At 36.9% G+C, this 27,485-nt stretch overlaps 1 protein-coding gene across 3 annotated transcripts in view; it reads right to left on the bottom strand.

The window, feature by feature from the left end:
* GLRA2 (glycine receptor alpha 2) overlaps positions 1-27,485 on the bottom strand; it is a 220,310-nt gene that overhangs the window by 160,595 nt on the left and 32,230 nt on the right. For all 3 annotated transcript variants that reach the window (XM_007991077.3, XM_007991076.3, XM_073013864.1), the window contains 2 exons: positions 14,284-14,351; positions 7,203-7,426 (listed from right to left, as the gene is read on the bottom strand). In XM_007991077.3, the coding sequence (XP_007989268.1) occupies positions 7,203-7,426; positions 14,284-14,351 (292 nt within the window). The remainder of the gene's footprint in view (positions 1-7,202; positions 7,427-14,283; positions 14,352-27,485) is intronic.

Here is a 27,485-nt window from a genome sequence, read left to right on the forward strand (position 1 = left end):
AAAATTAATGTACAAATATCAGTAGCATTTCTATACACCAATAACGTTCAAGCTGAGAGTAAAATTAAGAACACAACACCATTTGCAATAACTACAAAAAAATGAAATACTTAGGAATACAGCTAACCAAGGAGGAGAAAGATCTCTACAAGAAGAACTACAAAACACTGCTGAAAGAAATCAGAGATGACACAAATAAATGGAAAAACAACCCATGTTCATATATTTGAAGAATCAATATCATTAAAATGATCATACTGCCCAAAGCAATTTACAGATTCAATGCTATTCCTATCAAATTAACAATGTCATTTTTCACACAATTAGAAAACAAAACTATTCTAAAATTCATACAGAACCAAAAAAGAGCACAGATAACCAAAGCAATCCTAAGCAAAAAGAACAAAGCTGGAGGCATCACACTACCCAAGTTCAAACTGTACTATAAGGCTACAGTAATAAAAACAACATGGTACTGGTACAAAAACAGACACATAGACCAATGGAACAGAATAGAGAACCCAGAAATAAAGTCACACACAAGCTGATCTTTGACAAAGCTGACAAAACAAGCTGGGGAAAGGACTCCTTTTTCCAAAAAATGGTGCTGGAATGACTAGCTAGCCATATGCAGAAGAATGAAACTAGACCACTACCTTTTACCATATACAAAAATTAACTCGAGATGGATTACAGATTTAAGTGTCTGGCCTCAAACTATAAACATCCTAGACAGGGCCGAGCACAGTGGCTCATCCCTGTAATCCCAACATTTTGGGAGGCTGAGGCGGGCAGATCACTTGAGGTCGGGAGTTCAAGACCAGCCTGGCCAACATGGGGAAACCCCATCTCTACTAAAACTACAAAAATTAGTTGGGCATGGTGGCATGCACATGTGATCCAAGCTACTTGGCAGGCTGAGGCAGGAAAATCACTTGTACCTGGGAGCAGAGTTGTCAGTGAGCCAAGATCACACCATTGCACTCCAGCCTGGGTGACAGAGCGGGACGTTGTCTCAAAAGAAAAAAAAAAATTCCTAGACAGAAACCTAGGAAACACTATTCTTGACACTGCCCTTGGAAAAGAATTTTTGGATAAGTCCCCAAAAGCAACTGCAACAAAAACAAAAGTTGCCAAATGGGACTGAATTAAACCAAAGAGCTTCTTCACAGCAAAAGAAATTATCAATAGAGTAAACAGACAAGCTACAGAATAGAAGAAAATGTTCACAAACTATGCATCTGATAAAAGCCTAGTATCCAGAATCTATAAGGAACTTAAGCCAATCAACAAGCAAAAAACAAATAGCCCCATTAAAAATGGGCAAAGGACATGAACAGACACTCAAAAAAAGACATACAAGTGGTCAACCAACATATGAGAAAATGTTCATCATCACTGGTCATTAGAGAAATACAAATCAAAACCACAATGAGATACTATCTCACACCAGTCAGAATGGCTACTATCAAAAAGTCAAAAAGCAACCGATGCTGCAAGGCTGCAGAGAAAAGCAAACACTTACACACTGTTGGTGGGAATGTAAATTAGTTCAGGCGCTGTGGAAAGTAGTTTGAAGACTTCTCAAATAACTTAAAACAGAGATACTATTTGACCCAGCAATCCCATTCCTGGGTGTATACCCCAAGGAAAATAAATTGTTCTACAAAAAGACACATGAAGTTGTATGTTCATCACAACACTATCCACAATAGCAGACATGGAACCAGCCTAGCTGCCCATCAATGGTAGATTAAAGAAAATGTGGTACATATATACCATAGAATACATGCAGCCATAAAAAAGCATGAAATGATGCCCTTTGCTGCAACATGAATTGTGTGTGTTTGTATCTTTTGACTTGGGTTGAAGTAAATGAGGAATTAATGTGGGGGTAGGAAATGACAGCACTGAAACAGAAGTGAAGAGCCCTGATTCTTGTCCTAGCTTTCCTACTTACTAACTCCATTGTTTGGATTAACCCAACTTCTGAAAGAAGTCACTTCCTTATCACTAAAACAAGCATGTTGGATTAGATATTTTACAAGGTAACTTCAAATTTAAAAAAAAAATCCTTCTATAAAAGTCATATTTCTGACTAAATTCTCAGAAGCAATGGGATTTTTAAAAAGAAGACAATATCAGCAAAGATACTGTGGGCATGTGAGACAAGCTGTTCTTCAAAAATGCTCTCCTCCTCCTTTTTTCTTTCATGTTGTCCACCATATCCCATGATGTCCTGACCTTTATTCCAACTCATTATATTAAATTCAACAAATATTGTTTAAACAATAATATGTACAACCTTCAAAATTCACCTCACTATTTCAGTATGGATTCAAGTATGGATTCATTGTAAGTAATGTGAATTTAGAATTTGACTCTCTCTGAATTTAGAGTTTGACTCTCTTTCCCCATCCCAGATGAAGGATCACATCTTACTCAGTACTTGATATTTAGGCCCAGCATGGTCTCTGGATTACTGACTTTCTCTGAAGAGGGTTTACAAATCAAAATGTATACTTTTGTCAGAGGTGATCAATAATTAATGGGTGGACCAACAAAAAACTTAGGAAAAAAACAGAGAGTAAGATAAAACATTAGAGAATGAATACTAAAGAAGAAAAATGGACGGAAATGGATTTGGTACTTTTTCATCAACAAAGACTGTGCCCTACTACACTGGATAAAAGGTTTATTAACACTGAGCTAAGGCCTTTCCTTCCTATTTAAAAGATTTGTTTGAATTTTAGTCAAGTACCCTAAGTGTTCATAAGGAGGACACTTAGGGAGTTCTAGTCTACTGCCATCTCTCTTTTTTTTTAGACCCCTACCTTTTGGAATATAGATATATGAAGTATTAGGAAATGTGATCTTGCTTGTTATGAAATCAATGAACTGTATAGTTCTCTATTTGTTTTGTTTGACCATAAAAGCCTTGAACTTTGGTGTCCATAGAGAGTTAATTCTACCCCTACACCTACAAAGCTAAGAAAAACATGGAATTTTCCCCAGATTAAATGCAATTAGTATTTGCTTTAGGTTTTAGGAAAATGCAAATACAGAGTATCAAGACAGAACATTACTTTTTAAAATGTGGACCACATGCTTACATAATTAAATAATTGCTTAAGTATTTACTGTGTATGTGGAGACAGTTTTAGGGTTTTTATTTGGTACTTCTAGCCCCTTCCTTGTATCATTCTCAACCTTTCTTCATTCTATCCCATTTATACTCTTAGGAATCCAATATGTTCATCCTCAGAAATAAATTTTATATCAGCTTTTTAGAGTTTAGTATGGATTTAAGCCAGTGGATTTCCTCTCCTGGGAGTATTTGTGTCGTAAACCTGAGTATGCAGGGGAATTACTTCCTAATGGAACTTCAGTAGGAACTTTTCAGCACCTTTAAGACATGGACCTACTTGGGAGGCTGAGGCAGGAGAATGGCGTAAACCCGGGAGGCGGAGCTTACAATGAGCTGAGATCCAGCCACTGCACTCCAGCCTGGGGGACAGAGCGAGACTCTGTCTCAACAACAACAACAAAAAAAAGACATGGACACAACTGTACCTGCCTTGGCCTTAAACTTGAGTCAAACCTGCAGCTGGGCATATATTAGCACTAGTTACTCCTTGACCTCTAGTTAAATTGAGCCCAGTGACAAACAGGAGTGTGGATGCCAACTCCCAAATTCTGGCAATATTTTGGTCACATAATTCATTTGCAAAATTAGAGCCACTTTTGTTTTTCTTGTTTCCTATTTATTCCTATTACTTAATTTATCATGTTTCCCCCTGCCTTGTTAGACTGAAGTCATTGCAGGGGAAGGACCACATCTTACTTAGTTCTGGATCTCTAGACCCAGCACAGTATCTGGTTCATCAAAAGCCCTTCGAAGCAAAAAATTAGATTCTTACAGCTCAAATCTCCCAACAGCTTGTATTTTCTTAAAATGATATCCCCAATTCTCCTTTACCAAGGTTTTTTATTTTGATTTCAGAGAACACTCACAATGAAAGAAAAGTATAAAACAGCCTGCCACAGGACAAACCCCACCTAATCCAAAACAATTGTTAGGGCATTTCAGGGCCTGTTATGTGCTATGCTTGGGAACCAGAGATAGAAGAATTGCCTCTGGGTCTAGGCTTGGGAGCATTATATTCTTGATGATTCTAGAATGTAAAGACCTCTGTAAAACAGCAAGAAAGCAACAACAGCAACAACAACCTGATTTTATTTCAGCAGTATGTGATGCCTGATATTCATTAGAGCAAATGCCACCCAAGGCCCAGGGGATTAGCTGGGGCAGCTGATGCTCTGCGCTGCTTTTTATAACTCTCCTTCCTAGCGCCACACTCTACATATGTCCCATTTTATCAGGTCCGATCGACTTATGCTGTGCTCAGTACTACATTTTACACCAACCAAACACATCACCATGGAGAATGTTTTGTGTTTCCTTAAAAATGAAATGGTCATTGGGGGAAGTTTCCTGGTTTTCTGTGCAAGCAGTGACTTTGCCACTTTTTACAAATGAGCAGCCTCTTTTGTTCCACAAGACATTGGGGCTCTCAGCCATCAGCAGGGTGTGAAATTATTAGGTATAAGAATGGAATTTACAGTACAGAACCAAATCATATATAGAGTTGTCAAATGAGGTTGTGATGATGGTGAGTATGCAAACTTGGAAAAATTATTTGCAAGGAGACTAGCTGTCCACTTTTTTGGTAATAAAATTATATAGAGAAGGGGGGCATTCTATTAAGGACCTTTAAATGCCAATAGTTTATTCAATGTACTATCTCTCATATACAGTACATTGTCCTAGACCTTTGGTAGATGTTACAAAAAAGACAAAAACCAAATATCTTGAATTGAAATAGCTAAGAGCTTACTACCGAAAAAGAACATTAATTTTTCTAAACATTGATTTTAGGTTCAGGGATACATGTGCAGGTTTCTTGTATAGGTAAATTGCATGTCATGGGGGTTTGGTGTACAGATTATTTCGCCACCCAGGCAATAAGCATAGTACCCTGTAAGGCAGTTTTTTGATTCTCGTCGTCCTCTTTCCCTCTACCCTCAAGTAGGCCCCAGTGTCTGTTGTTCCCTTCTTTGTGTCCATATATATTCAATGCTTAGCTCCCACTTGTAAGTGAGAACATGCAGCATTTGTACTGCATGTTCAATTGAACAGTACTGTACTATTCTGTACTATTCACTGAACAATATTTTTCTGTTCCTGTGTTAGTTCACTCAGGATAATGCCCTCCAGTTCCAACCATGTTGCTGCAAAGGACATGATCTCATTCTTTTTAATGTCTGTGTAGTATTCCATGGTGTATAGTGCCAGTTTTTTGTTTTTGTTTTTTGAGACAGTCTCACTCTGTCTCCCAGGCTGGAGTGGAGTGGCACTATCTCGGCTCACTGCAATCTCCGCCTCCTGGGTTCAAGCAATTCTCCTGAGTAGTTGGGACTACAGGCACGTACCACCATGCCCGGCTAATTTTTTATACTTTTTAGTAGAGATGGGGTTTCACCATATTGGCCAGGCTGGTCTTGAACTCCTGACCTCGTAATCTGCCCACTCCGGCCTTCCAAAGTGCTGGGATTACAGGTATGACCCACGGCACCCAGCCGCCACATTTTCTTTATCTAGTCTACCACTGATGGACATTTAGGTTGATCCTGTGTCTTTGCTATTGTGAATAGTGCTGCAATGAGCATACATACACGTGCATGTGTCTTTATGGTAGAATGATTTATATTCCTTTGGGTATATATCCAATAATGGGATTGCTGGTTCAAATGGTAATTCTGCTTTGAGTTGTTTGAGAAATTGCCAAACTGCTTCCCACAATGGCTGAACTAATTTACATTCCCTCTAGCAGTGTATAAGTGTTCCCTTTTCTCTGTGACCTCACCAGCATCTATTATTTTTTTGACTTTTTAATAATAGCCATTCTGACTGGTGTGAGATGGTATCTCATTGTGGTTTTCATTTGCATTTCTTTAATGATTAGAGATGTTGAACATTAAAAAAAAGAACTGATTTCAAAATACAGATAGCCATTATTTTATCAAACATTTACTCTGTGTCAGGTACTGTGGCAAGTATTTTTAATATACTTTATATCTAGCGTTGGCAAACTACAGCCAAAGGGCCAAATCCAGTCCACCACCTATTTTTGTAAATAAAATTTTATTGAGACACAGCCATGTCCAATTGTTTGCATATTACCTATGGTTGCTTTTGAGCTATAATGATAGAGTTGAGTAGTTGCAACAGAGGCAATGTGGTCTGCAACATTTGAGATAATATCTGGCCCTTTACAGAAAATATTTGCTGACCACTACATTACTCATTCACACAAGAATATTCAGAGATAAACATGGAGTTTCCCATTTTAAAATTAAAGTAACTGAGGGTTATAGGTTACATAACTTAGTAAGTGGCAAAACTTGGGTTTGATTTTAGATCTAATTCCAGAAATCCATGTTTTTATGCTATACTCATGAACAGAAGTAACCAAAATATAAGGCAGGAAAAAATAAGAGCCTTACAGAGAAACTGCTATTAGAGTTCAGAAAAGGGGGAGATTATTTTGAGCCTAGAGTGATAACACTTCTGGAGAAGATATTTGAATATAACAGCAAAAATGGATCTCAGGAATTGTCTGTCCCCGGCCCAAGTCCAAGAAAAGTTAAGAGATCAAGGTCACATGTTTACTTAGAAGCAAAGCTGACATTGGAACCAGGTTTCCACTTATCCAGCTAAAAGTATGTTGTTAATGACTATGCTGAGCTATTGAATTTGTGTGTGTGTGCGCGCGCGTGTGTGTGTCTAAATGTTACAGAATGACAGAATTATTGAAATGAGATTTCGTATATTATGCTTAATGGCAATTGAAATGAATAGCCTGTACTTCCTTTATTGAAGCAATCAGGAACACATTTGTGCAGGTGATTACACAATACCATTAACCATGTACCATCCTACCAAATACATTTTTGTTATGGAGAATCACATTTATGAGACCAAGGGGACTTCTGATACTCTCCACCAACTTTAAAATTCAAATGATAAACAAGAAACCACAAAAGTCAAATATTCATATACATCCTACCCTGCAGAATCAGGCAGCTCTATGTTAGCAGAGAAATGGAGATGCGAACATGTGCAGCCAGTGGAGGCTTACCTGATACTGTAGAGCACTTTGCCATTTTTCGAAATCCGTAGCAATTTGTTGTCAGTGGTGACATCGTGGAAGTTGGCACCCTTCTCATTAGCAAAGAACAAATCTGGTTTCCAAATGGAGTCTAGCATAGATGGGTCCAAGTCCAGGGAGTCATCTGGGTACTCACTGTATGCCAGCCGTGAATCATTCCACTGTTGTCTCAGAAAGATATTCACTCGGTAGTCCTACAGAAATGCCATGGACAAGTGTTACTGATTACCCTGGCATAAGAGTTCTATTTGCATTTCCCTCTCACTCTTCTCCCTAATTTGATACAGCTTTGGTGTCCAAGTAAACCAAACTGTGTATACCTTGGTCAAAATAAACCATTTAGTTCCATTAGGAGAGCGGACAGAAGGTAGAAAGAAAAAGGAAGATTCAACCAAACCAGAACACCAATAAAACAGGTTGACTTGGTTGAATTTTTTAGTGTTTGAATTATTCATTTTGGGATGAGATAATACTAACTCAAGCTGATTTTGCTACAGAAAAAGGTAAACAATGAACACAGAAATCAGTCTGTGATGGCAGATTGTCAAATAAAACTGATTTATTTTCCAAATCAGAAATCACATGATCTCTGGTCCCTTTCTGCTCAGATGCTGTGGGCAGAAGGAAACCCACTGTGTAATTTTAGTAGTGAAAATCTTATAAAACTATGACATGATGGGGCAATATTTTAAAAATTTATCAACATAAACATTAAGATCTTTCATGTTGACAAAATATTTTCTTTTTTTTTTTTTTTGGAGACGGAGTCTCGCTGGTTGACAAAATATTTTCCTTGCAGCTACTTACTTTTGAAATTCTTATTTTATCATTTTCTCTGGATGTGTTGTATCTACTTGATGCTTCATCCAAACAGAGATGTTTCATGTTCTCAATCGGAACACTGTGGGAGCCTTAGGTAAACCCCTGGCATTCCCATTTGGTCTGGGAATTTTCTTCTGTGCTAATGAATAGCTTGGGAGCAGTGACTGCTCTCCTGGGGACTTCTACTCAAAGACCTTAGGTTCATTGAAAGTACTACGTCACTTGATAATCTGGACTCCGATTGAGGCTTCAACAGTATTCCCTAACCAAGCCAGTCTGTGGTTTCAGAGCTAGTAGTTATCCACTATTGCTACTTGTGACCACAAGTGTGATATATACTAATTCATTCTTATTCTCTTTCTTTACATTTTTTACCCTTACTTGCTCCATCTCTACATATTTGGCACCTGGATTTTTGGTCATTGTTTACATTACTCTAATGGTGACTAACTTGTCCTGGTTTGCCTGAGAACTTCCCAATTTTGGCCCCAAAACTCTCACACCCAGGGAACTTCCTCAGTGTAGGCAAATTGGGATAGTTGGTCACTCCACTGGGAGTCACTCTACTCTGGAGACAATTTCAGGATGGCAAGTTTGGGCGAAATCCCCCAGGATCAAAAGGGAAAAAAATAATTAAGTTGCAAAGATCAGGGTGTATGGAAAAAAGCTTCAATACAGTTTTTGGTTTTTTACCTATTTACTAAACTATACAAATTCCCATGACTTTTTTTCAAATACATTCATCCTGATGATCAAGTTCATAGAGCATTTTGGAGGCAGCAGCTCTTGGGAAGAGTGCCCAAAGTAGGCCTAATCTCAAGTCTGTGTGAGCTTTAATATGAGAAGTTAACCTTGAGTTTGAAGTTATAGGGGGCAGTTACTTTATGATAAATTGAAGCTTTACCATTGCACTGCTAATTTAGAGACCAAGGTCACCTTATATATTTGTTTAAAAAAATGTCAGACCTGAGCCAGGTGCTGTGGCTCACGCCTGTAATCCCAGCACTTTGGGAGGCTGAAGTGGGTGCATCACCTGAGGTCAGGAGTTCGAGACCAGACTGGCCAACATGGTGAAACACCGTCTCCACTAAAAATACAAAAATTAGCCAAGTGTGGTGGTGCATGCCTGTGGACCCAGCTACTCGGGAGGCTGAAGTGGGAGAATTGCTTGAATCCAGGAGGCGCAGGTTGCAGTGAGCAGAGATTGCACCACTGCACTCCAGCCTGGGCAACAGAGGGAGACTCCATTTCAAAAAAAAAAAAAAAAAAAAAAAAGTCAGACTTGTAATAGATTCTTGATTCTTCCTTAAGAAGTCAGAAATAAGAAATGTAGCAACCTGCTATCCCTGATAAGTTAGCATCTTCTTATAACTTGTTTATGCAGCTATAGAATGAAAGGGGACTCATAGTCTTATTTCAGAAGTTATAGCACGACATGCATTCTAATAAGGGGCTGTCTATCTCCTTAATCTGAGTTCTTCGGGAGTGTGATTTCAGATTGGAGATAAAACAACTCTTCATTCTGCAGAAGAAACCAGCAAAGCATGTGAAATGTTTGTTTTGGGGAAGGATTTGAGGGACCTAGAATTATATTCTGGAGATGTTCTCTGAGCAGACACATTTTGTACACTTTCAGTTCACCATCCTATTTGTTAAATGAGGAGCAGAGTAGGATCTACTGCTGTGTCATGGATAGTGTTCCAGTATCCATATGTCCAAATCACACACTATCTACCTACATCCTTCCAGGCAATCATTTGAAGCTGGGAAGAGAGCATCTTTTCTCTATTTTCTGATGGCCCAAACTTGGGGGAAAGCTACATACAGACGGTAGTATGAAAGCACCCTTGACCCTTACTGACATTACTAAAATTCTCAAACTCTGCCTTTATATAAGGAAACAGGGGTTGCAAATATACTCCCCATCCTGTAAATTCACTTGCCATCAGAAACTAAAGAAAAGAGAAAAATAAAAGAAAATGGTAAACTCGCATTTCAAAAACAGAATATAACCTATCTTATCGTTTTCTCCTTATTAGTAATCTAAGTCTTTGGGACACACAAAATTTGTTCCACTGAATACTCTTAATGCTGGGGCAACTAGCAATGACCACTGACAGATTTTTGTGTCTCTTAATGAACAAAAATGCATTTTTGAATAATATATCCATAAAAATAATGATACATAAAAATATTCCTTAGAGTAACACAAATGTGTTGTCCTGTGAGTACATATCTCTGACACTAACATATCAGAGTGATCATTGGTATTAGGTCTGTAAGCAGGCCTATACTTTGTGGGCAGGCAATACCTACAATAAATTAGTGGGACTTCATTAACCATAGGAAGGGCAGACTGGATAGCAACAAAGAAAGCCATGTTGAGTTCTTTAAATACATAATCATTGCCTTTTATTTGGAAACAAATACCCCAAACTAAAACTTTTAATAATGCTCTTTGGATAGTGGGGTGAGAGTGAAGTGTAAGGGAAGAGAGGAAAGTCAACAGATTTAGAAACTCAAAATTCTGAGGCATTCTTGGACATAGTTTATTCTGGAAAATGTAGAGAAATCAAAACTATTACCCCAGAAAATAGCACCAATCAATGTCCTCAATGACCTCATCGCTGTGCATAAAGCTAAGGATTCTGACTACAACTAAAGACAGTTCAGGGAAGAATCTGTTTCTGTTTAATTTTTTTGACCAATTTTTCTGAGTCAAATTTTGTGAAACTATCAGTAAATTTATGGATGGTGAAATCGTAGGGGTATGATAGAGAAAACTTGGGCTGTGATGACACTTTGGGTGTGCAATGGACTAAATGTTTGTATCCTCTCAAAATTCATACGTTGAAATTCTAACCTCCAATGTGATCGTATTAGAGGGTAGAAGCGGGGCCTTTGGGTGGTGATGAGGTTGTGAGGGTAGAGCAGTCATGAAAGGGATTACTGCCCTTATATAAGGGACTCCAGATAATTTTCTTTCTACCATGCGAGAATACCAGAGGAATTCAGCAGTCTGTAACCCAAATAGAGTTCTCATCAGAACCTGACCATGCTAGTACCCTGATCTCACACTTCCAGCCTCCAGAACTGTTAGAAATAAATTTCTGTTGTTTATAAGCCAACCAATCTATACTTTGTTATCACAGCCTGAGCTAATTAAGACTGGTTTACCGGGTGGAGTCCCAGGCAGGGCCTCAATTATCTTGGAAGATAAGGCCATTTCTTGTTGGAGCAATTCTCACATTCTTATTATGCATCCACTTAAATACTGATGCCCTAAATCTGGGGCTGGCAACCTATGGCCTGTGGCCCAAATTTGGCTTCAGCCTGTTTTTGTAAATAAAGCTTTATTGGTACACAACCACACCTATTTGCTAACTTGGGCCTTGGCCTGTTTTTGTAAGTAAAGCTTTGTTGGTGCACCACCACAACTATTTGCTTACTATTGTTTATGGCTGCTTTCATGCCAAAAGGGCAGAATCACATAGTTGTGACAGAGACTATCTGGCTCTTAAAGTCTTAAGTATACTGTCTGGCCTTTTACAGAAAAAATTTGCCATTCCCTACCCGAGGTGGCCTGAGGATTTCTTCTTTGACAAGCATGATAGAGTTCCAAAAAATATTTTCTGTAGTTTTTCACCAAAGCCAAAATTGAATAAAACAAAATATATTTTTAAAGCAAATGAAGTTTGTCATTATATCAAAGCTAAGAAGTAAAACAAAAGAAGCACAATATACATCAGTTTTCTAACCATGCAATTCAATCCGTATTATACAGCAGAATAGACAGGCTGTGTATGTTACCCTTGAGCAACAGTTTCCAAATTTTCTGATAAGAAGCATGACAGAGGTCACTAAATAAGTGACCAGGAAGTACCTGAGCATCTCATTTATTAAACTTTCAGTAGCTGTTCAATATAGGAGAAAACAAGGATATCCATAGCTTCCATTTTAATCTCTTTAAATGTTTAGCTTTTTTTGCAGTAATGAACATCGAAAAGGTACACATTTACATTTTTGATTGAGAATACGATGCAATGAGGAGATTTAATCAAAGCAACATGGGAGTCTAATTAATGCAATCAGCATTAGGTCGTGCAAATATTTTCATTGAATGCCATCGTGTAAAGCTGGTGACAGTGATTTGGGCTACTGGAAGCTTTGCCCCCTCTCTTATTACGATAAAGCCAAGAGGGGAGAGACAGAAACTGAATGTCAACCCGGGAATTGATATACTCTTTCTATGTTTAGCTTTTCTTATGAGTCATTTAATAACCCTATCAAAACTATCCTATTGAGGTAAATTTTTAAATTCACTACATCCTGTCAAAGTCTCACAAGTCTCATTTCTGGGTAATAATGTTTCAGAATAATATCAAAATGGGTAGTGGAGTTGAATTATGTCTAATTTTGCCAGTGGGAAAAAAGTGGTAAAGGTAAATTAATTCTTCCTAACATGAAGGACACCACAAAGTACAGTAATTTATTAAACATGATGTTAGTTGCCAAAAAGAGAAAATTCATATAAACAAGGAAACTTTTTAAAATTTCTCAATGGCATTATGCTTATTATTTTTAGGACATCAGGCACCATAATACTTAGTCAAACTCAATTACACTTGATTTTGGTTTTATCAAATGAATGGTTGTAAACTTTACATAGTCATGCAAATTAGACCCAGCCAATTGATTTAGGACTTAAAGTAAATAATATGGGGACCAAGAAAATATCTCACCCAAATGCAACCTCCATGCTGTAGCCTAGAACTCTTAATGATCCAATAGGCTATGTCACAGGTAACATGACCATGACATTTATGAAGAGTGTTTAGAAGTCAGGGTGTAGTAGTTAATGCCTGTAATGATGGTGCTTTGGGAGGCTGAGGCAGGAGGATTGCTCGAGGCCAGGAATTTGAGACCAGCCTGGGCAATATAGTGAGATCTCATTGCCACATTTTTTTTTAAATTAACCAGATGTGGTGATGCACACCTGTAGTCCTAGCTACTTGGGAGGCTGAGGCAGGAGTATCGTTTGAGCCCAGGAGTTTGAAGTTTCAGTGTGCCATGATCTGCACTCCAACCTGGGCAGAAGAGTGAGATCCTGTGGTGGCTCACTCCTGTAATTCCAGCACTTTGGGAGGCCGAGGCGGGCAAATCACCTGAGGTCAAGAGTTCAAGACCAGACTGGCCAAGATAGTAAAACCCTGTCTCTACCAAAATACAAAAGTTAGCCGGGCATAGTGGTGTGCGCCTGTAATCCCAGCTACTTGGGAGGCTGAGGTGGAAGAATCGCTTGAACCTGGGAGGTGGAGGTTGCAGTGAGCCGAGATCGTGCCACTGCACTCTAGCCTGGGTGACAGAGAGACTCCATCTCAAAAAAAAAAAAAAAAAAAATTAAAGGCACTGTAGATTTTATAGTATCTGAAATCTTTTTCACATATATGAAACATGTTTACTCATACTCTATAATGAGCTTCTAATTAGCTTTAAGTTTACAGTTTTTTGTTTTTTGTTTTTGGAAAAGGCATGCATATGGTATAATTGTCATGGACTTGGAACTACTTTCTCTTGCCAACAAAATTGTGTGTGTGTGTATGTGTTTGTGTGTGTGTATTTTTCTAAGTTCAGCCCTTTGGAATATATCTTAAATGTGGCATCGAAGGGAGGCTCAACTATCTTAAAAATCCCATTTCATGTAAAAAACTGGTGATACTATTGCATCTCTGAAACTTTGAAATTTGTACTTCTGAAGCATTGGAGATGCACCTATTTAAATATCCATAACTATGCATCATGTTTATTGTGGATAATTCTACAGAAAACCATTAAAACATCAAATGTTTTAAAAATTTCTCTGGCATGATGGATATAAGATTACTGAATATTGAGTGATGAACACTTGACAAATGACTTTACAAAATAAAGTAGTATAAAGTATTGCTTTTCAGAGGTAAGCAAAGTTGGAAATTGGCACTCAGTAAATGTCTCACAAATATGCCACAGTGCACTTCAATCCCACGTCCCATTCCTTCACACGATGGCTTCAATGCTCAGCCCCACTCACCATTGTAGTTTCTGCTATTGACCCAAAGCTGTTGATAAATATGTTGCAGGTAACATTTACAGGAGGCCCTGCAAGTTGAACAATAGAAAATTTGACAGTTTGTGTTCACGGCATAATTGAGTCATGTCTTTCTCTTGCCAGTGGCATTGCAGGACTTACCATGGTCGTTTCTGTGACTGATCCAAAACTGTTGATAAAAATATTGCAAGTAACGTTTACTGGAGGACCTGCAGAATGCAATGAGAATATTGCAATAGACATTGAAGCAAAAATACACCTCCATTAACATCTGTGCAATTGGCTAGAGATTTGAATAAAATTAAAATCATGGTGAGATTGAAAAAAAAACTTTTACCCAGAGGTGCATAATGAAAACATTCCCACTTGTATTTTGGATAATGGCTGTTAAGCAATGGCAACTTACCCTGAAGCGTTTTGGATTTGGAAAATATAAGCTGAAAACTACTGAACTGAATTCACTGTCATAAGTTTCTATTAAAATAGCCTTTTGGGTGGTGGCTTTTTTATTTTTGACCTTAGGATCATCAACATTGTAGACATCAACAGCGGTTGCCTCATAGTGATGAAATAGCCTGGTCATGAGGTCAAAATGGAGCTGCATTTTGAGTTATGGATGAGTCAGAAACATCCACCTCCTTTTGTATGACATTCTTTAAATCAGCAAGTTACTTTGATTTTCTTGACACCTCTGAATTTACGCCACTCCTTCTTTATATTCTCTGACCACCAATGAAAAATGATGTACAGAAATATAACAAATAAAATTAACTTATTTTAAGACATAAACACAAACAGAAATGTCAATTTATGTCCATATTGTTACCTTAGTAAATATGGTGTAAAGCAAGGATTATTGCATCCTAGATGTGCTTTGAACAAAATAAGAGTCCATTTTTATCTCCAGAGATCCAGTGACTAGCCTGACTGCAGCTCTCTTTTTCTCTTACCTTTTGTCAGTAAGTAAATCACTGTCTAATGATTCCCTGCTTAACATTTTGCTGGGGAAGATGTTTATTGCCTTTGTGGAAATTTCCCCTAATGCTTTCTGAGCTAATATTGCCATGAACTATCTATTTATTTGCTGCCTTCTGTAGAAATGTGTCTGTCTTTATGTGACAAAGGATCAGCAGCCCAGTGCAAGAAACACCCTAGTTGGCTCAGTACCCAACAAATCTGTAGGATCTGAAAGAAGAGGAATTTGGCTTGAGGCCTCCCTCAAAGGCTGGTAGTGAAAATACAAGTTATGGCAGCACTTAAACGCTGCATTTTTAAACTCCTTCAGAAGTCCATGTCGGGTTCTAGAAATGAGGAAATTTGGGGTACAATGGCTAATTTAACTCCCCAGGCAAAATTTTTTGGTAAAAGAAGGAGCAAGGTGTTTTGGTAAAAGAGATGTGTTGTTATTCTTTGAAACATAACTAGTTTTTCTGTTTTTAATGAAACAGTAATTGTGATTTCTTTTATATGTGTGTTTGCTCATATCTGTGTAATCTTCTGCAGTGGGGATATGAAAATATAGGTACTGAGTTCTATGACCCTTGAAAAACACCTTATAACCCTCAGAACTCTCTTTTCCTAATGAAAGTACAAGTGTGTTCTTATGCATACTTTTGTATAACAGGATTTATACTTAAAATAGTTTAGATACTTATTACTAATGAATTTTGATAGACGCAAACCAGGACTATCAGTGTGTTTTTCTCTTCTTTCGCCTCTTTAACTCATTCATTTGAGAGGGCCCCTTATAGCCCTCCTTAAGTCTACCTTTTGAAATGTAATTGTGATTTTTTAAAAAAAATATTAGCAGGCACAGAATCACAGGCACCATCATATTACCAAAACAGTTTTCAGTAGACATCTTTGAAATGCTCCAAATATTTTTAATTTGTCCCTGCCCCTCTTATGTCAGCATCTGCCATGATGAATTCTTCTCCATGGTCACCTTCTACTCTGCTTGATTTTTTCTTTTTTGATTGCTCAAAATAAAACAAAGCAAAATAGATACTTTCTCCTCTTTCTTGGCTATAAAATTCCATTTTGTAACAAACACTTTTTCTGCTAATAAGAAATAAATGAGTCAAGGCAGAGGCAAGTCACAAGAAATTATATATGTTTGCTTTTCCCCTTTCTCTCCACAAGGAAATATTTCCTTTGAGATCATCCAGTTCAAGGTGGAAAACTTTCCTGAATTCTTATATGCAAGATAGACCAAAAACATGAATGATGGGAAGAATAAACAGGAAAAAGAGAAATGTCATTTAAAAGCAGAAATTTGAAAATTTAAACATTGGTTGTCTTGTACACTTTCTGCTTGTCTAGCCTACCCAACTGGCTTGGAAGCATTTAGAAAGCTGGGTCATACCGTTATATATTTGTTTTTATCTTTCCTGGTAAGTGGCTTTATGAGTATGTTGCTGGAACTCAAAGTAATTTTTAAGTTACCATATATTGCTGCACTGTGCTAAGTGCATTTTAAAAAATTATCTAGTATAATCCTCACAAAAGAAGAATCTGTTTATTGCTCTAGTAAATGTTTACAGATGAGGATACATGGTGTTAGAGAGGTGAAATTGCTTGAAGTCACATCACAGTAATTAGAAAAGCTGAGACTCAGTGTCTCATCATTCTGATTCCAAAAACCTAAACTTTCAACCATTTTGTTGCACTTCCCTCATTTCATAATATCCTGTTGCCCTCCTGATCTGCTAACCATGGTATTTTACATTGGTTTGTGCCTTTCTTAATCCTTTACATCTGACTTTTTCAATTTTGGGCATTTTGTTTCAAGGTTCATTTGCATTTCTATATAAAACCTTAGAAAGAAAAAATGTTTTTTGATGAGGGATTAGCACATGCATATACTAAGAATTGACATATATTTGAACCTTGCTGTGTGCCAGTGAATGCCTTATTTCATTCTTCAATAATTATCATTACCTTCATTTCTCAGATGAGAAAAATTGAGGCATAAAGATCATTAAATTTCCCAAGGTCACAGAGTTTATACGAGGCAGAAATTGCCTAACTTTAAGGACATTTTTCTTAACTACAGGGGTAAAATGCCTGAGGCCAATACAATTATCCTAGTGATATAAGCTAACTAAATATGGATGTTGACCTGCAAGTTCTTTGGGTTGAATTGTAGAGAACTGTTTTTTCCCCCTCCCCCCCACTTTTAGGAGTTATCCTAGTATGTGTCAGCACAACCTTTCATCTGCATTTAGCACAATAGTCTGCTCAGGTGTTCTGATTGACAGGGACATGTTCTTAGATGTGATCACCAGTGAATGAACGTGTTCTGTAAACTATAGAAGGAAACATTTTACATTAGTTAACCCCATCTAATTGATTTATCAGCAAAGTGATATTCAAAAATGAGTTGAATGAGAATCTGACTGGTAAAAAGAATTATGTAGACATCTAGTTTTTCATGGCACTATCATTCCTATCCTTCATTCCTTCCTTGTCTCCTATCTCCCTTCTTCCCTTCTTCCTGACCCCCTTCCCTTTCTCTCTTGCTCTCATTTTTTCCTTTATTTTTTATTTTATTCTTATGAGAAAGAGTGATCTGGCCATAATTCAAGTATGCAAACCAAATATAAATGGAAGTAAAATATAGATCTGGCATACTTTAAAAGTATTTGAAAAATAATTCCACCTCACCTGCCCCCTGCACAAAATATGACAATCCCCATCCCATATTGATCTTCTTTGTTGCTATATATCACTTTCTCAGAGTATCTTCTTCGGAATAAGGCATTTATCTTAGAAATCCATGTAAAATTATAACTATGCTATGTTGGAGGCATAATAAATTGTTATTGTCCATTAACATCTTTGCTTTCAGATCAGTTGATCAAATTGGCTATGGTAGGGAACAGGATCATGAAGAATAGTGCTATTCTTCATATATAGCACTATTATATCCCCTGCTACTCAAACTGTGGGCTGAGGACCAGCAGCATCAGCATCACCTAGGAGCTTGTTGGAAATTCCAAGTCCTCAGGCCCCATCTGAGACCTGCTGAAGCAGTCTGTACTTTAACAAGGGGGACTTGTAGCTGCAGACCATCTTTCTCCCTTTCAACATTATGATCACTTGTATTTTGTTTCTATCTTTCATAAATGTCCTTTGAAATATAGTCCATTTGTAAAACTTCTAAGGTCAAACAAGTTTGGAAAACACTGTTGAATAGTTATGTAGTTTCTTTAATGTAGATTTTCCCAAAGCATTTTATTGTTTTTAAATCGTGGTGTTTTATATAGATATGTGTGTGTATTATATAACACATATGTTATTTGTTTTATATAAATATATATTTGAACTATATTCAGTGGCATTAATTGCATTCACAATATTGTGCAACCATTACCAGTCTGTTTCCAAAACTTTTCAGTCACACCAAATAACAACTCTGTAACCATTAAGAAATAACTTTTCCTTTCCCCTCCCTGCCACTTCTAGTAACCTCTAATCTACTTTCTTTCCCTATGAATTTGTCTATGTAGGATATTTAATGTAAGTGGAATTGTATAATATTTGTCCTTTGTGACTCATTTCTTTTACAACATAATGTTTTCAAGGTTCATCCATGTTGTAGCATGTATCAGAATTTTATTCCTTTTCATGGTGGAAAAATATTCTATTGTATGTATATATGAAACATCTGTTGATGAACACTTTAGATTGTTCTCATCTTTTTGGTCATTATGAATAATGCTGCAGTGAATATTTACATAAAAGTAGGTTTGAGTCCCTGCTTTTAATTCTTTTGGATATATACTAAGAAGTGGAATTGCTGGGTCATACGATAATTTCATGTTTAGCATTTTGAAGAACTGCCAAACTGTTTACCACAGCATCTGCACCATTTTGTCACAAGCAATGTATGAGAGTTCCAATTTCTCCACATCTGTGTCAACACTTACTTTCCATTTTTAAAATTATTGCCATCTTAGGATGTGTGAAATGGTATATCATTGTGGTTTTGATTTGCATTCCCCTAATGAGTAATGACATTGAGCATCTCTTCATGTACTTACTGGCTATTTATATATTTTTTGGATAAATATCGATTTAAGCCTTTTACCCATTTTTGAATTGGGTATTTTGTCATTTTACTGGATTGTAGTTCTTTACATATTCTGGATATTAAACCCTCCTCAGACGTGATTTACAAATATTTTCTTTACTGTTTTTTCACTTTCTTCATAATGTCCTTTGATGCATATAAGTTTTTAGGGTTTTTTGTTTGTTTGTTTGAGATGGAATCTTACTCTTTCACCCAGGCTGGAGTGCAGTGGCATGGTCTCAGCTCACTGCAACCTCTGCCTCCCAGGTTCAAATGATTCTCCTGCCTCAGCCTCCCGAATAGCTGGTATTACAGGCACCCGCCACCGTGCCCAGCTATTTTTTGTATTTTTAGTAGGGACGGGGTTTTACCATGTTGGTCAGGCTGGTCTCAAACTCCTGACCTCAAGGGATCTGCCTGCCTCGGCCTCCCAAAGTGCTGGGATTATAGGCATGAGCCACCACACTTGGCCTTTAGTTTTGGTAAAGTTTAATTTACCTATTTTTTCTTTCGTTTCTCATACTTTTGTTTCATATCCAAGGATCAATTGCCAAATCCAAGGTAATGAAGATTTAACCCTATATTTTAAAAAATAGCTTTTTGGTTTTAACTTTTTTTTTTTTTTTTTGAGACGGAGTCTCGCTCTGTCACCCAGGCTGGAGTGCAGTGGCCGGATCTCAGCTCACTGCAAGCTCCGCCTCCCAGGTTCACGCCATTCTCCTGCCTCAGCCTCCTGAGTAGCTGGGACTATAGGCGCCCGCCACCCCGCCCGGCTAGTTTTTTGTATTTTTTAGTAGAGACGGGGTTTCACCGTGTTAGCCAGGATGGTCTCGATCTCCTGACCTCATGATCCGCCCGTCTCGGCCTCCCAAAGTGCTGGGATTACAGGCGTGAGCCACCGCGCCCAGCCTGGTTTTAACTCTTACATTTAGGTAATTGATTCATTTTGAGATAATTTTTGTATATGGTATAAGAGAGGTCCAACTTCATTGTTTTGCATGTGGAAATTCAGTTGTCCCAGCACTCTTTTTTTTTTTTTTTGGAGACACAGTCTCGCTCTATTGGCCAGGCTGGAGTGCAGTGGCATGATCTTGGCTCACTGCAATCTCTGCCTCCCAGGCTCAAGCAGTTCTCTTCCCTAAGCCCCCAGAGTAGCTGGGATTACAGGCATGTGCCACCACGCCCAGCTAATTTTTGTATTTTTAGTAGAGACAGGGTTTCACCATGTTGGCCAGGTTGGTCTTGAACTCCTGACCTCAGGTAATCTGCCAGACTTGGCCACCCAAAGTACTGGGATTACAGGTGTGAGCCACCATGCCCAGTCAAGTCCCAGCACTATTTCTTGAGGAGACTCGTCTTTCCTCATTAAATGGACTTGCCAACCCTGTCAAAATCAATTAGCCATAGGTGTATGGGTTTATTTCTGAACTATCGATTTTATTCTATTGGTCAATATATTTATCCTTATGTCAGTATGACACTGTTTTGATAATGTGGTTTTGTATTAAGCTGTGAAGTTAGGAATTGTGAGTCCTTCCACTTTGTTCTTCTTTTTCAAGGTTATTTTGACTATTCAAGGCCCCTTGCAATTTAATATGAAGTTGAGGATTGAGTTTTCCACTTCTGCCAAAAAAGGCTCTTGGAATTTTGATAGGGATTGCATTGAATCTGTAGATAACTTTGGGTAGTATTGACACCTTAAAAATATTGTCTTCCTACTCATGACTTAATAAGGGGTGTCTTTCCATTTATTTAGGTCTTGAGTTTTTCAGCAATGTTTTATAGTTTTCAGTGTATAAAACTTTCACCTCTTTGGTTAACTTATTTTTAGGTATTTTATTCTTTTACATACTGTTATAAATGGAAGTGCTTTTTTTCTAACTTTCTTGTCAAATTGTTTATTGCAGGTGTACAGAAACAACTGATTTTTGTGTGTTCATTTTATATGCTACAATTTTGCTGAATTGATTAGCTCTAGCAATTTTCTTTTGGATTCTTTGGGGTTTTCTATATGTAGGACTGTGTCATTTGTGAGTAAAGATATACTTCCTCCTTTCAAGTTTGGATGCCTTTCATTTATTTTTATTGTCTAATTGCTCTGGACAAAACTTCCAATACAATGCCAAATAGCAGTGGTGAGGACAGGTATTGTCTTATTTCTGATCTTAGAGGGAAAAACTTTCAATCTTTCACTCTTAAGTATGCCTCCTGTAGATGGCCTATAGTTGGATCATGTTGTTAATTGTGAGTTCTAATAAATTCCCTTTATCATGTTGAAGTTTTCTTCTATTTCTAGTTTTCTAAGTGTTTTTGAAATCATTAAAGGATGTTGGAATTTTGCCAAATACCTTTTCTGCATCAATTGAGGTGATTGTGTGTTTTTCTCCTTCATTCTATTAATGTGGTATATTACTTTAATTTGTTTTCTTATATTGAACCACCTTTGTATTTCTGGAATAAATCTCAATTGGTCATGGTGTATAATCCTTTTACTGTGCTGTTGGATATAGTTTGCTAATATTTTGTCAAGGATTTTTAAATACACCTTCATAAGGGTGTTTTGAATGAAACTCTATCAATCTAGCTGTTAAATACTGTCCTCCAGCAGCTAAGAGACTTGGACAAAAGAGCACCAGCAGAGGCAATCTACATCTGTGCACTTTGGGGCTGCCCCACTGTCAGGGGTCAGATTGCCAGAACAGCTTTAATGACACAACCGCAACGTGAAAGTTTAATTTTTACTACTTATGTACCCTGGAGGGTACATAGCATGCCCAGAGACTGCACACATGTAGAGGTCAGGGTGCACAGGCAGAGAGAGAGAAGGGACCCATGGGCCAATGCTTTCATTCAGTCTAGGGTGTTATCTAAACAGGCTTCCCACAGGAGGGCTTTAATTCGTGGTTTAAAAGTGAGCAGGAACTAGTTTCAAATGGTCATTTTGTAACCGAGAGGTGATCACTTTAAGTTCGCAGGCAAATGTCTGAATGGTCTCTTTAAAGGACGTAGCAGGAAAGCAGGGAGTCCTCCCTGCTAGGCAGGAGAGATGCCTCTAAGTTTCACCTCTGGCTAGCATTCAGGTGGGGAGAATATGACAATATGTCAAGGGTGACTGAGCCCTCTTTCTGGCATGAGAGAGTTAAACTTACATGTAAAATGTATGTCAAGACAACATACAATCACAAGCACTCACTACAAAGGGATATTGGTCTGTGATTTTCTTTTCTTGTGGTGATTTTATCTGGCTTTGGTATTAGAGTAATGCTGGACTCATAGAATAAGTTAACAAGTGTTTCCTCCTTGACCACTTCTTGGAAGAGTTTGAAGATTCATGTTAATTTTTCTTTAAAATGTGTGCTAGAATTCACCAGTGAAGCCATCTGGTCTTGAACTTTTCTTTGTTGTGAGGTTTCTGATTGCTGATTTAATCCCTTTGCTTGTTATATGTTTGTTGAGATTTTAAATTTCATCTTCAATCAGTGTAGGTAAATTGTGTGTTTCTACTTATTTGTTCATTTCATCTAGGTTATCTAATTTATTCATAGTCTTCTCTTAAAGTTCTTTTTATTTCTGTAAGGTCAATAGTAATGACTCTATTTTCATTTCTGATTTTGGTTGAGTCTTCTCTTTTTTTGTCAGTCTAGATAAATGTTTATCAATTTGGCTGATATTTGAAAGAATAAACTTTTGGTTTTGTTTATTCTGCAACTCTTTTTCTATTTTCTATTTTCCTCCATTCTAATCTTTATTATTTACTTTCTCTGATAACTTTGGGTTTAGTTTGCTCTTCTTATTCTAGTTCTTCAAGGCATAAAGTTATGTTGTTGATTTGAGATTGTTCTTCTTTTTAAGTGTAGGCATTTATATTATAAATTTTCCTCTAAGCACTGCCTTCACTCTATCCCATAAGTTTTTGGTATGTTGTGTTTTTGTTTTCATTCATCTCTTATGTCCCTTGTGATTTCTTCTTTGATTTATTGTTTGTTTAAGACAGTATTATTTCCAAATATTTATGAATTTTCCAGATTTTCTTCTGTTATTGATTTTAGCTTCATTCCATTATAGTGGAAAAAGATACATTTTATTATTTCAATACTTTAAAACTTACTGAGGCTTGATTAGTGTCCTGAAAACAATGATATTATATATTGATAAAATGGTCAACTCATTAAGAAGATATAATAATTCTAAACACATATGCACCAAACAACAGAGCTCCAAAATATATAAAGCAGATATTGACAAAAGTGATGAGAGAAATAAACATTTCTACAATAGTTGGAGACTTCCAACTATTATTAATAATAAATAGAACATCTTTAGAGATCTCTCTCATATATAATGTCATTCTTTGTCTCTTTTAACAATTTTTGACTTAATATCTATTTTGTCTGACATTAGTATACCACCTCAGCTTTCTTATGGTTACTATTTTATGGAATATCTTTTTCAATTCTTTTGCTGTTAGCCTACTTGTGACTCTGAAACTAAAGTGAGTCTCTTGTAGATGGCATATAGTTGAATCATGGTTTGTTTTAGCCATTCTGCCAATACATGTCTTTTGATTAGGGTGTTTAATCCATTTACATTTAAAGTAATTACTGATAAGGAAGGACTTTCATCATTTTATTTGTTTTCTGAATATCTTACAGCTTTTTATGTCCTACATTTCCTCTGTTATGACCTCTTTTATGTTTAGTTGATTTTTTTGTAGTGAACCATTTGGATTTTCTTTTCATTTCCTTTTTTGTTAACTTTTCACATATTTTCTTTGTGATTACCATGGGAATTACATTTAACAACCTAAATTTATAACAACCTAGTCAGAAATGATACCAACTTAACTTCAATAACATACAATAGCTCCACTCTTACAAAACACCATTCTCTCTCCTTTATGTTTTTGTTGTTGCAGATTATATCTTTTTATTGCATGCACAATAAAATCAACTAATAATTTTTTATGCATTTGTCTTTCCAAATCCTGTAGGAGATAAAAGTGCAGTTATAAACTCCAAATACAATAATAGTGTTTTTACATTTTCCCATACATTTACCTTTATGGGAGATCTTTATTTATTCATAAGACTTTTACTTACTGTTTAGCATCCTTTCATTTCAGCTTGAAGGACTCCCTTTATCATTTCTCGTAGGCCAAGTCTAGTGGTAATGAACTCCCTCAGCTTTTGCCGGTCTAGTAATGTCTTAATTTCTTCCTCATTTGTTAAGGACAGTTTTGCTGGATATAAACTTTCAGTTACATTTTTTTTTTCTCTTTCCGCACTTTAAATATATCATCCCATTGTCTTCTGGCCCTTAGAGTTTCCACTGATAAACCAGTTGATAGTCTTACTAGGGATCCCATGTATGTCATGAGTTGCTTTTCTCTTGCTGTTATTACAGTGTCCTCATTGCTTTTGGTTTTCAACAGTTTGATTATAATATGTATCATTGTGGATCTCTTTGTGTTTACCATACTTGGAATTTATTTTGCTTCTTGGATTTGTAGATTTATATATTTCATAAAATGTGGGAACCATTATTTCTCAAATTTTTTATTCATATATTCTTTCCACTCTTTCTTTATTCTTCTGGAACTTCCAGAATGTGTATATTGGTCTCTTTGATTGGTTCCCATTGGTATATTAGGCTCTGTTTACTTTTATTTATTCTTTTTTCTTTCTGCTCCTCAGACTTGATAATTTCAATTTTCCTATCTTCATTAACTGATTCTTTCTTCTACCTGCTCAAACCTACTGTTAAACTACCCTAGTGAATTTTCTATTTCTGTTTTACCTTTCAGATACAGAATTTCTATTTTTTTATAATTTCTTTATTGATATGTTATTCCTACATAATATTCCTGATTTCCTTTCATTCTTTGTCTTTGTTTTCCTTTAGATCTTTGAGCATATTTAAGACAGTTGTTTTAAAGTCCTTGTTTAGTAAGCCTAGTGTCTGAACTTCCTCAGGGATAATTTCTATCAATTTATTTTGTTCCTTTGAATTAGCCAATACTTTCTTGTTGTTTTTTATTCATTGTGATTTTTGTTGAAAACTGTATATTTATCATAATGTGGTAACTGAAAATTATCTACCCTCTCTAGAGTTTGCTGAATGTTTTGATTGTTGAAGGGTATAGTAGGCCATTTGCTTAGTGACTTTCCAAAACTATTTCTGCAAAGACTATAATATTCCTTCTCATGCGTGGTCACTATAGTCTTTGTTTCTCAGCCTGTGTTCAGCTAGAATTTTATGAGAGATTTTCTTGAATATCAGGAGCTAAAATACCAAGCAGCCAACCAACCAACCAACCAAGCAAACAAAACATACCTCTCCCAGTCTTTGCAGATTGGCTCTATGCCAGAGCTCTTCAACAATTAGCTGGGCTTGAACTGAATCTAGGGATCAGCCCAAGGTGAAAGGTAAGGGTTTGCTCGGGTCTTTTCTGAGCATACATATTTCCCTGAAAATGCAGTGGCTTTCTAAATTTGCCATATACATGGCCAATTTTGAATGTCCTAATTTCCCTAAGAAAATCTCTAGGTTTTACTCCCAAGCTCTTAGATGGTCTATTGTATATTTCAATTATAATATTTTACCCTTTAAGATTTTTAGTTTGACTTGCAGTATTTTTTGAATACTCACTGCCTTTCCATCCTGAGTTAGGTAAAAACAGAGATGAGCATTGTCATAGGCTGAATTGTGTCCCCCACCATATTCATATGCCTTAACCCTCAGTACCTCAAAAATGTAACCATATTTGGAGATAAGGTCTATTAAGGGTTAGTTAAGTTTAAGTGAGGGTTGGCCTTAATCTGATATGACTGGTGTCCTTATGAGAAGAGAAAAAAAGAGACACCAGGGATGTGTTTACACAAAGGAAAGACCATGTGAAAACATGGTGAAAAGGCAGACATCTACAAGCCAGGGAGAAGAGCCTCAAAAGAAAGCAAACCTGTCAACATCTGGATTTTGGACTTCTGGCCTTCAGAACTGTGAGAAAGTACATTTCTGTTGTTTAAACCACTCAGTCTGTGGTATTTTGTTATGGTAGCCCTAGAAAACAAATATAAACTCCTTTCATTTGTCCTTTTGGTAGCCTATAGAAAGGTTAGAACAGACACATAAAATAATTTGTGAATAAGGTTTGGTCTACTCCTTCCAGATCAAGGGACCAGGGCCCCATACTAGGAGTGTAGGCTACTACCAATTTTAAACCAAAACTACTGCCATACCAGGGAGGGGATAGGACAAGGGCAAGTAGAAATACCAAGAAACTTTCCTACCATTTTGAAGTTATCTTTTTCTGGATTTTGTGGACATTTGGTTGCTGTAAACTTTTGACTGTTTTCCAGAATTCTGACAAAATTGGTTCTGACAGTTTCTACTCTTTTTTGAGAGCTTCAGCTGCCTACTGTGCCATTTTGTTGAAGTCACCCTCCCCTTCTCCAAAACTTTAATACACCTATGTGAACTATGGTGCTCTTGAAAAACAACTGTGTGTGTCATGATTTCTCAAACTTATTTGACCATAGATTTTTTTGTTTTTTAGATAGACCATCCTTTTCATGGAACACATTTCAAAGATAGCAAGCATTCTGCAAAACGTAGCTTTCAAAATGCTGATCTACATTTTTCATTTATTAATTCAATTAAAACATTCTTATTGAACAATATATATGTTAGATGATAACAACAGAACTATTAAAAGGACTAAAGGCAATCAAAGGGCTATTATGAAACTCTGTGCTCCTGCCAAGGAAGAAATGTTCTATTTGGGGCTGCAGAGTAGGTATCTAGGATAGAGAAGCAATAGAAGAGGAAAATCAGTAAAGTCAGCTTAACTTTTCCCAGTTATCTGTTTAAGACTAAATTTATGATTCTCTAGTCTGCAGACATAACTTATGGATGTGAGTGAAAAGCTCTATTTGTAACTGGATTTGACCAATGTATTAATTCCTGGCTGAGCTGTCTTAAAAACTCAGTGCCCTAGTCAACATCATTTTTTTAAGGAACCAGATATTGAATAGTTTAACCTTTGGGGGCCCCAAGGCCTCTGTCATAACTACTCAATTCTGCTTTTGCAGTGAAAATAGCTATAGACAATATGTAAATAAATGAGTGTGGCTGTGTTCCAGTAAAAGTTTATTTACAAAACAGGTGGTAGACCAGATTTGGTCTGTAAGCCAACTTTGCCTGGCCCTGCTCCTAATCAGACTAGGAGGCTAGAGAACAACAGGAATTATTATAAATTCCATGGTCTTTC

The sequence above is a fragment of the Chlorocebus sabaeus genome, chromosome X (genome assembly GCF_047675955.1).
Source record: "Chlorocebus sabaeus isolate Y175 chromosome X, mChlSab1.0.hap1, whole genome shotgun sequence".
Lineage (NCBI taxonomy): Eukaryota > Metazoa > Chordata > Mammalia > Primates > Cercopithecidae > Chlorocebus > Chlorocebus sabaeus.